At 34.5% G+C, this 11,544-nt stretch overlaps 1 protein-coding gene across 1 annotated transcript; it reads right to left on the reverse strand.

Annotated features, from left to right (window-relative positions):
• Positions 1 to 11,072: 11,072 nt before the first annotated feature.
• Positions 11,073 to 11,264, reverse strand: LOC118893873 (keratin-associated protein 19-4-like). The gene has a single exon (XM_036849495.1). The coding sequence runs from the start codon at positions 11,262 to 11,264 to the stop codon at positions 11,073 to 11,075; it is 192 nt and encodes a 63-aa protein (XP_036705390.1).
• Positions 11,265 to 11,544: the final 280 nt, after the last annotated feature.

The raw sequence follows: 11,544 nt of genomic DNA on the forward strand, positions 1-11,544 counted from the left end.
CCCTTCCATCTTCATGTCATTGTCATATATCTTACTTTAACAAAAGCTATAAATATACAATGCATTGTTATCATCTTTGCTTTAGTCAGTTATCTTTAATAGAAAATAAAAATTAGAAAAATTTTTAAAATACTTTTTTACCTTTATTTGTTACATTTTTACACTGTTAGTTTTTTTGTGTGTGGATCCAAGTTTCTCACCTAACTCATATTCCTTCTGCATGGAAATCTTCTTTTAACAATTCTTGACTTTCCTCAGTTTGTTTTTGTTGTTGTTTTAGTTTGTCTGATTTTTAGAATGTCTTTATTTCTCCTTCATTTTTAAAGTATATTTTTGCTAGACATAGAATTCTGGGTTGATAGTTTTATTTTACTTTCAACATTTTAAATATTTCAATTAATTTTCTTGCTTGTGTGGTTACTGATGAGAAATAAGCTGTAATTCTTATCCTATTGCTGTGTAGATAACCACCCCTCTCCCTGGGTGCTTTCAAGGTATAGTCTGTCTCTCTTTCTGTCTCTGTCTCTGTCTCTCTCCTTCTCTCTCTACTTTTCATCTGTTTGAGTATGCTATGCCTTGATACACTGGGGTTTTTGTTTGGTTTAGTTTGGTTTAGTATTTATTCTGCTTGGCATTCTATTCTCTAAGCTTCTTGGATCTGAGGTTCGGTGTCTGTCACTAACTTTGAAAATGTCTCATCCATTATTTTATCAAATATTTCTTCTGCCTCATTGTCTCTTCTTCTGGGTTTCCAGTTATGTGCATGTTACATCATTTAATATTGTCCCACAGGTCTTAGAGGCTCTATTCTTTTTTCTTTTTTACCTTTTTTCTATTTGCAGTTCAGTATTTTTAGATTTGGTTACATTCTCTTCTAGCTCATTGATTCTTTCCTCAGCTGTGCTGAGTCTGCTAACAAGTATGTCAAAGGTAGTCTTCATTTCTGTTGTATATTTTTTATTTCTAACATTTCCATTTGATTCTTATATTTTCTATTTCCATACTGAAAGTGCCTATCTGATCTTGCATTTTGCCCGCCTTTTCCATTACTGCCTTTTACATATTAATCATTACTTTATATTTCCTCTCTGATAATTTCAACACCTGTGTGATAACTGTGTCTTGTTCTGATGATTGCTTTCTCTTTCAAGATTATAATTTTTCTTTCCTTTTGGTATGTCTAGTAGCTTTATATCAAAAGCTGGACATATTGCACAGGATTGAAGATACTGTGGTAAATGTAGGATTTTCTTGGAGATAAACTTGTTTCCTTTAAGGCCTTTAATTTGTAGATTTGTGTTAATATAAGCCAGTTTAAACTTGTGTTTGAACATATTTTTTGTTGCTCTAGTAACCAGAGTGAAAATTTGTTATTGATAATGGCACCAGAGACTTCAAATTCCTCCTATTTGTCCCAATATTTGGACTTGTGTCTTACATTTGTGCTGGTCCTTAGCATATCTGTTTCTTTCATTTCTTTCAGCTGTATTCCACTGTTATTTGTACTCAAGTTTTGTTAATGTGGCTGTGGGAGTGATGAAAAGAGTGAGACTGATGTTTTAATTACTGACAGATTTTGGAGTCTGGGTCTCAGGGGTGTGGCCTTCAGAAGAGTCTTATCCTTCTTTAGATGTGAAGCTTCTCTTTTTTTAATTGTTTCCATTCTTTTCTCCTGCATGCAGTGGTTATCTACCAATGTCCTTTAGCTATGGGTTTGAAGCACATCCCCTTGCAGATTGAGGGTTTTCTCTTTTACCTAGGGGAGATTAAAAAAAAAAGTTTTGGGGTAGGATTTTGGTGGTGTCTTCATGTTCTTCTTCTGGTTACAATGATGTTCCACTAGTGTGCTCAGAGTATAAACCTCCTTGTTCTTCTTCCTACAGGTTAAGCCTTTTATTCATCTGCTGTTCCCCCTTCCCCAGGCAACACCATGGGGAGGGGGAGGGGGAGGAGGAAGGGGAAGGGAGAATCCTTTCTATGGATTCTCCATAGTTCTCTGTAATTATCATGAAATTCTTGAAAGAAAAACAAGCAACATTGTTTGAACCCCCTATGAATGTGACATCCCAAACTTCATACTCTCAAGCCAGCCCACACTCAGCCTTAGTCAAAACATCTGATTTAATCTTCTACTGACTTTAATGCATCTTGTGCCATCTTCCCAAGGGAAGAAAATGCTTGGAGCTTGTTTCTCTCCAAAGGCACCTATCTCCAATTTTCAGGATGGTCATTTGACTTACAACTTTAGTCTCTAATAGGTCAAGAAAATTTTGGTTTTCATAGTTTCCCACTTTCTAACCTTCTACATCTCTAAACTAAAATCAGGAGCCTAAAAAATTACTTATTTTTAATTTAATTTTCATTAAATTATCATATATTAAAAGTATTTTGTTTTGTTTTGGTGTGTAGATCTGAGTTTTTATACATGTACATATTTGTATAACCACAACCACAATAAAGATACAGAACAGCTCCATCACTCCCAAAACTCCCTTGTACTATAGCTTTATAGTGACATCATCTTCCTGACCATATTCCTTGTCAACAACTACTCTGTTTATTATCACTATAGCTTTTACTTTTTGAGAATCTCAAATAAGAGGACGAATATGCTATGCAATTTCTTAAGATTGGCTTTTCTTATCCAAAATTATGACTTTGAGGTTTGTGCAATTTATTGAATTTATTGAATCTTTTCTTTTTACTATAAGTAGAATTCCATTGTATGTATGTGTCACTGTTTATTCACCACTTGAAGGATATTTAGGTTGTTACAGCATTGGGCAACCAAAAATAAAGCTGCTATGAATATTTGTGTACCTAAGTTACTTTTAAATATTTTTAAACACCAAATTTACCTTCATTAGAAAAACATAGCTTCATCACTGAAAGCATTCCAAAGTTGTAGAAAAATTATGATTACAGAAAAAAATCAAACACACTAGCTACATATCTATTTAGTACCTCAAAGGAAAAACTTATGCAGAAGTATATAAATCAGTATGTATTTATAAAGCCACTATTAATATGACATTAGAGTCTAATATTGCATGCCAAATGGTACTCTTGGCTGCAGCCAAAAATGGTTCCACGTTGGTTCCATCAATGAGTTCTTACTTGGATTTTGTAAATTACATATGTATTCTTTTCCTGATGGTTTCCAGTATTACTGCCGAATGCCAAAGTAGCCTCCTTTCATTTAGTCCCATTATCAGAGGAGCCAGACTAAAATCAGGAGTCTCTTACCCATTAGAGTTAGTCCACAGATAAAAGTCAGACCTTTATCTATTGTGCACATAACTGAAGAAAAATAATATAGTGCATTACGAGTGGTTTTAAAATCGTGCTCATTCAAGTAAGGGAGAGAGAATACCCTATTTCTCTTCCAGAAGCGGACTCATAGGACACTAATATATTTCTTCCAAGATAAATAATCTGGGGCTTCCCTGGTGGTGTAGTGGTTAAGAATCCACCTGCCAATGCAGGGGACACAGGTTCGATCTCTGGTCTGGGAAGATCCCACATGCCGCAGATCAACTAAGCCCGTGCTCCACAACTACTGAACCTGCGCTCTAGAGCCACAACTACTGAGCCCACGTGCCACAACTACTGAAGCCCACACGCCTAGAGCCCGTGCTCCGCAACAAGAGAAGCCACCGCAATGAGAAGCCTGCACACCGCAATGAAGAGCAACCCCCGCTCACCGCAACTAGAGAAAGCCCATGAGCAGCATCAATGACCCAATGCAGCCAAAAATAAATAAATTAAATAAATAAATTTATAAAAAGTAAAAAATAAAAAAACAATCTTTGCAAAATCCACATTCTCACTTTCAAGCCATCTGTCTCTATTTTTTGTTGAGCCATTTGACTGATTCTTGGACACTAACTGAAGTTACTGATACTCACTTGAAATATCACATTTATTATATGGTAGTCCTTCAATAGAAGCTTTTAATCTAACAAGTCTATCTTACAAGGTTGGCAGCAGCAGTTATAGTCACAGTCACCCAGAGCTATAGCTGTAGCCATCAAAGGAATGGTCCGGGTCTCTAAGCTTTCATATCCACAGCCACAGCTCAAGAGACCACCATAATTGCTCTTAGTAGCTCATTTTGGCAGGAGTAAAAAAATGAAAACAATCTGTTGAAATAAATGAATGAAAGCAAAAGCCATGTTTGCTTACAATTTTTTTAAACTAAGTGTCTTTCTTATTAAAGAAATGAAACATAATGGTCATTTATTGCTAAATCTTATAAACATCACATTTTTATTTAAAATAAAATAAATAACTCAGTTAAACATCACAATTCCATGATTAGGAGCCACTTCTAGTTAACTGTCAAAGCTATATGAGACAGGCACTGAACACAATTTGCAGAGGGGAAAAATGAAAGCATATAGAGATTAACTTGCTCAAGTTCACAGAGTTAGGGAGTAGTGGGCCAAAATTTGAATCTATCAGGCTAATGGTGACCTTGTAATTTGCAGTTTACTCTGTCAAGTCCGCTTCTGGTAACCAGTTATCAGATAATCATGACAGTAATTCTGTAGAAGCCAGAGAACAAACAACAAATTGTATGATAGCCGCCATACACAGAGGCACATCCATATACCAGTCTACGGAAGCTTCCACATCCATCTCAACACTCATAACCCAGAACTCCTTAGTAATTTCTGTTGTAGCTCATGATGTTAGGAGCTAAGGATTTAGTTTGATAGGGTTGTCTACATAGGGTAGGTGAAGAAAGATGTGGAGAAAAGCATACATAATCTAAAAAAGCTGAAATCTTTTTGGCAATGAAAATTTAGGGAAAGATCTTGATTTACATGATTAATTTGAACAACTAGTGAAAAGTCACAAACCCGTTCTCTGAAATCAATTATAAGCTGCCTTGGACTAATACCTCTGCTTTTGCTGATGAAGCTGTTTCACTGTACATATTTATGAGAGGCTATAAATTAAACCACAAGCTCTCGAATGGGCAGTTATAAATGGCTGTCTAATTGTCAGTTTAAACACACTCCATTCTAAATCAAAGTCATCATTTTCTCTTCTTAAATCTCTTTCAGTTTTAGGAAGAGATGCTTAGAATTGTGGAAAGAATTTTAAGACTGAAATCAAAAGTCTTATGTTGAATTATCTGTTTCTATTCAATCACCTATTAATTACATGATCTAAATAAAGTAATGTTAAACATGGAATATTGATCACTCTTCTTGGTTAAACTTTGCCTCCCCCCAAAGATATATTCAAGATGTAACCAGACCCTTCATACCTGTGGATGTGACTTTATTTGAAAATTGGGTCTTTTGCAGACTTAACCATCTTGAGATGATGTCAAGATCATTAGGGTGGGCCCTAATTCAGTGCTATTATTTAATGACTGTTGTCCCAATAAGGGGAAATTTGGACACAGAGACAGACATTTATAGAAGAAGATGTAGAAACACAGAGGGAGAACACCATGTGATGATGCAGGGAGAGATTGGAGCTATACAGCTGCAAACAAGGGACGCCAACAGCTGCCAGCACATCACCAGAAACTGGGAAGAGGCAAGAAACAATTCTCCTGCAGGTTTCAGAGGGAGTGTGGTCTTGCTGGCACCTTGATTTTGGATTTCTAGCCTCCAAAACTGTGAAAAAATAAATTTCTCTTGTTTTAAGACACCCAAGCGCTGGTACATTTTTACAGCAGTCCTAGGAAATTAATACAATCACCTACTGTGTCTTATGCACCATAATATACGAATTTGCTTGCATGAATGTGTGTGTAGTGTAGAGTAGGTTTATTTTAAAACAGTATTTTAAAATAAAAATGATCGTGAGATTTGATTAATTAAAAATATATCAAAAAAGTTAAGAAACTTGCCTTATATCATACAATTAGTAGTAAAGAGAGGATATAAATCCAAGTCTCTTTGCTCACAGACCCTTATTTTCCCCAATATTCTAACTACTTTTTAGAGTTGTTTGAAGATTTTTTATACTTTTAAAAAGAAACTTTTTATACTTCATTTCCTATATTTTGAAGTATTATGAAAATCAAACAATAAAAAATATATAAAACACCTTGCAAAATATCTCACACATAGTAGGTCAGAAATTTTAATTACCTCCCCCTTTCTTACTAATCAGTTCTTTTATGCAACAGATATTTATCGAGCTCATGTTATGGTTCAGAACAGCTTAATCTCAAAAGCACCTGCAAAGGGCTTCTCTTCAGTCTTTGGTTTTCCTTTAGTTCAATCATCTTTCAACTAATTCTATATAAATCTTCAGGTAAATGAAGACCAATAATCTCTCTCACCGTTATCCTATTATGGCTTATGAGAAAGAAAAATAAAACACAGTCACATATTATAAACAGTCTAGGAAAATCTTTGTCAAATCAGTGTTCTCCCTTCTTGCTGAACTCTGAGTTACCTCAGGTGGTCAGAGCAGCATCTGAATTTTGATGGAAATAGAAAGACTTGAAAGAAGAACAAACAGTAGGGTTGTATTAGGATTCTAAAGTCCCAAAGCACCAGTCTTTTTTCTTTTTCAATAAAAGCGAGAAAATTGATATCCTTCATAGCACAAGGGGTGGCAACAGCTGTATCTATAGCCTCCCTAACTAGAACCATAATCATAGTCTCCAAGGCCATATCCTAAACCCTAAGCCTCTAAAGCTACCACAGGCACAGCCATAGCTCAGGCCACCATAGTAGTTGCTAGGGTTGGGGATATATATATATATATGTAATATGAATGTTGTTTTTCAGGTATGAATTTTATTATCTGCCCAGAGACTCTTATATACCTCAGAAAAGGGTGTGACAACAAAAACAGACTTGCATAATTCTCATTCCATGGCTCAATGACATGAAAAAAAATCTCATTAATCTTTTGTCTTCTAAATTTAGGACTGTCGGCACAGATTCCAAGGAAATGCTCTGTGTCTATGTTGACAATGAATGTGGTATCATCGAAGACTACACATAAGATGACTGCCGTCTATAAAAACATCTAGCCAGGTATCATATCTCATTGCTATTCAAAATAATGGGTACACTCTTCACTGAATGAAGTCAATATCATAGGAATCCATAGTAAATCTTCCCGTTTTTAAGACCGAAAAAGTGTCGGTGATGCTTGTTCAAGATCCCCAAGTATGCCACTTTTCCACTTCACTCTACTCCATTAAGAGTTTGAACAATTTATTTTTTTCCTACTAAAATTGAGTTGCTTAAAAGTTTGGCCATAATCAAGTTTCTCCTCTTTTTATAAAAGAAATTGTGGTATTATTTTTCACAATACACTTAATAGTATTTTCCCAAAGGCCTGACAGTGAATTTTGCATTGAATGTCCATTCAATTTACTTGATTTGTTGGGGTCATATGAGAATTCAGCACAATTTTTTTTTTTTTTCTTACTTTATTTTATTTTATTTTTTTAAACATCTTCAGCACAATTTCTTTTTTAACACTGGATCTTCAGTTTACAAAATCAGCAAAGGAAACATGATGAAAAAATCGTCCTAACACAACACTCTTGTTTAGATACTTTAGGAAAATGTAAATGGAATTGTGTGTCCATTTACCTTTATGTGGTATTTGTCTGTGACTTGTTGGATATGTTTGTGTGAAAGGAAATACAAATCAGTGAAAAAAATCAGTGTCATTAAGGATAATTAGGTTTCCTCTGATAGTTGTCTACTTATTGGATCACAGCTCCAAATTTCATTTTATAATACAAGCATCAAGGAGACAAGGATTTGAATTATTTAGTGGATATTAATTATTAGTACAAAAAGATAATACAAAACAACAGTTTTATTGCTGATGGGTCAACAGGAAACATTTTTATATTCAAACTACAAAATGTGAATTTATTTATTTTATTTATTTTTGGCTGCATTGGGTCTTTGTTGCGGTGCACGGGCTTCTCATTGTGGTGGCTTCTCTTGTTGTGGAGCACGGACTCTAGGCATGCGGGTTTCAGTAGTTGTGGCACACAGGCTCAGTAGTTGCGGCTCTCGGGCTCTAGAGCGCAGGCTCAGTAGTTGTGGCGTGTGGACTCAGTTGCTCCGTGGCATGTGGGAGTGTCCCCGACCAGGGCTCGAACACGTGTCCCCTGCATTGGCAGGCAGATTCTTAACCACTGCACCACCAGGGAAGCCCTCAAAATGTGAATTTAAATTATGCATCAGTTATTTCACAAATGAAATGAATGTCCTTTTTTCCTTAAATGGTAGACGTGTCAACATTATAAAGCTTCTTCTATCTAAGACATCTGTAAGTAAGCCCTCAAATCTTTGACCTTTTGATCCTCTAATGTGACATGTCCTAAAAAAGACACCAATTATATCACTTCCTGCAGGAACTCTCAGACACAGGATTAACCCAAGGTGAAACACATATGATAAAGAGCAAATCTCTTTGACCTACTAGGAAATCTAGAGATCAGAATTTTCGTTTTTAAAGGTAGCAGAATTTCATTTGAAAGATATACTTAGTACAAAATTTTTTAAACATCTATGTATTTTTTCTGAATAAGCTACACCAAAAAGGCTTTTGCAAAATAATTTATTTATAAAAATTAGTAATTTGAAAACACTTTCACATGCATATCTTCCTCTGATCCTATCAATAACTCTCTGATTTTTGCTGAGAAATATTATTTTCTTCTTTTTATAAATATACTTTGCTTTTGGAAGTAGGATTTTGCAACTTCATAATCATTTATGAAAGGCCTTAGCCTTAAGGTTTTCTTAAAGTTAAATAAGCAAACAAAGAGGCTTTAGTTTGATTTATATCACTTCACTCCTGATTCAAATTATCTGAAGGGAATATATCAAAAATCAACTTTTAAGAATCAAAATATTCAGTTAAAAATACAATTTGGTTTCTAAACAGGATGTTGGAAATCAGTTGTCAATGCTTTCCCATTCTTCAGCTAGTACTTTAGTTCTGTCATTCGAGATCCTATTCAGTAACTTATTTGGATCACAAAATTCTATTATATATATATATTTTTTTAACAAATATTAATTAAGCACCTCTCTGTGTTGGGTAGTATATTAATACAAGCGGTTCATACAGACCCTGACCTCAAAGCCTGCACTATAATAGAGATACTAATTGTCCATCCCACCAATCCACAATTACTATGAAAGGCACTAACAGAAATGTTCCATATTTCTCCAATCCAGGAAATAAACATGGAATAGTTTGTTTTTAGATCCAAATTCACTGTCTTAATGAAAAAGGTACAGTTTTATTTCACAACAATTTGACACACTTAACTATTAATTTAAGAAACAGCATACATTTTTCAGCATCTAAACGTTAAGAGAAAATGCTTGTTTATTTTATTAAAGGTGATTTCCTTATCTTTGTACTTGAAAGAAAATGATCAGCAGTAACATGAAGTCTGGTTGAATAATGAGAAATTATTTTGCCAGTTTTATTTCCAATTTTACTTTAGTAAAAAAATTAAAAGTAAATGATTTGCAAATTCACCAGGAACCCTGTTTCCCCAATAAACATATGAATGCTAAAATTAAGTTTCAGACAAATGCCTCCAAAAGCTCATCAAATAACCATCTTGTTGAAAAAGGCACTTAAACAAGAAACCATAATATGAACTGAACAGTTTTATTTCCATCTTTATGAAGAACTTGTTTGAAATAAACACTTCATGAACTACCCAGAGCAACATGATGAGAAACTTCAGTTTATTATTTTGTCTTTTAATGTAATTGTAATGTCAGATCTCCCCAGATCTTCTTCCAAGTGTACCAAGTCATTGTACTAGCTTTTAGAAAACATGCTCTTTGAGAGTGCAAAGCATCTGAAAGCTACCACAAAAATGTTCATGGGAAGAGGATGAGGGTAGAAAGTGATATCAAGCATTGCTATAACATAAGAAATTGAAAAGATCTTGGATACCATCTAAAACAGTGATTTGCCAAGAAAGTTTTGGATAATAGAAAGTCTGAGGATCTAAGCAAATCTATTAAAACAAATGATCTAAGCGTATACCCCAGGAAACTAAACTGGTAAATGCACTCCAGGAGTTTTAAATTTAGACAGTCCTAATGCTTACTTTTGAGAAAAAAATACCTTTTAAGAAGTAAGACCCTCACTCTATAGGTAGGGAAACAGGAAAACCAATTAAATCAATTAACTTTTCAAGGAAGCAGAGTAGACTTGTATACATATATATATATATGTATATATATGAAATATAAAATGTATTTCTTTTAAGATAAAATTGACCTGATTATATATAAAGAACATTAGAAATTTGAAAATTCATTGTTGTATACAGGAATGTTTTTAATGCACCCTTTGTACCTTTCATATTACTATAAATATTATTTTGTATCAGCTTAATGTTTTATTTTTAAAATGTTTTCCTTGATCACCATAGATTTACTGTGCTATAATAAGCCTGAGAGTAAAAACCATGACTATTGGAATAAAGTTTGCAATGTTATCATTTTTTTAAGTGATAGAAATAATAGTGTGCAGATGATTTTATAAAAATGAAATCACACACAAAATACACTGGAAACAAATGAAAGATGGGACACATGAAAGTATACAGGAGTTTAGTCCATCTTATTCTCCCATATCCTCAAGACTCAAAACAATGCTCAGGACATGGAGACATGAAGTGAACCTTTGTTGAATCAAATTCATTATTGAATCAAACATTGTCGAGTCAAAACACCAATTCAGAGAAAAGGAAGGTAACATCCTGATTGAAATCCCATATACCCGTTAGAAATGTTCTAAAATGAATTGATACAGCCATGCTCCCTATGCCAGTTAAATATGTTCATTTAAAAATTTAAAATACAGGTTACACTTGGTCACAGCAGATGTTAGTGACTAAATAAAAATGAATGAACCCTTGATTCAATGGAAAGATTCCAGATTCTTCCAGAGGAAGAAACTAGTTCCTTTGGAGCAGGAAGCCAAAAAATTATTAATACTTTCTAAACATCAAGAAAAATGTTCACATCACTGAAATATATGAGTAACAGCATGGGAATAGAAAGAGTCTGAGGATCTACAAGTTTTTAGTATAAGCCAGAAAAGCCATATCCTCCATAGCATGATGGGCAGTAGCAGCCATATCTGTTGCCTCCATGGCTACAGCCATGGCCCAGTCTGCAGAAGCTGCTGCATCCGCAGCCATGGCCATAGCCCAGGCCACCAAAGCCTCCACAGCCGAAGCCCAGGCCTTTGCAATAGTTGGCATAGTAGCTCATGGTGTCAAGTATTAGAGATCTGATTTGGCGCTGAAGAGGAATTTCCTGAGTGTGGCCATCTCTAGCTTCCCCAAATGGTTTTATACCCTCAGTAGTGCAAGTGGTAAACAATGACAGGTGATATTATTTCCATATAAGAGAATAATGTAAAGTCTTAAAATTACTTGAAATTGTTCTTTTCTTACTTACCAAAGGGTCCACATTTTTGTTAAAGGAATTTTAGTAATAATTATTATTTTTTAATGAGTTTGCATTCCTAAAAACAGAATGTTTCCAAGAT

The sequence above is a fragment of the Balaenoptera musculus genome, chromosome 4 (genome assembly GCF_009873245.2).
Source record: "Balaenoptera musculus isolate JJ_BM4_2016_0621 chromosome 4, mBalMus1.pri.v3, whole genome shotgun sequence".
NCBI classification, from domain to species: Eukaryota; Metazoa; Chordata; class Mammalia; order Artiodactyla; family Balaenopteridae; genus Balaenoptera; species Balaenoptera musculus.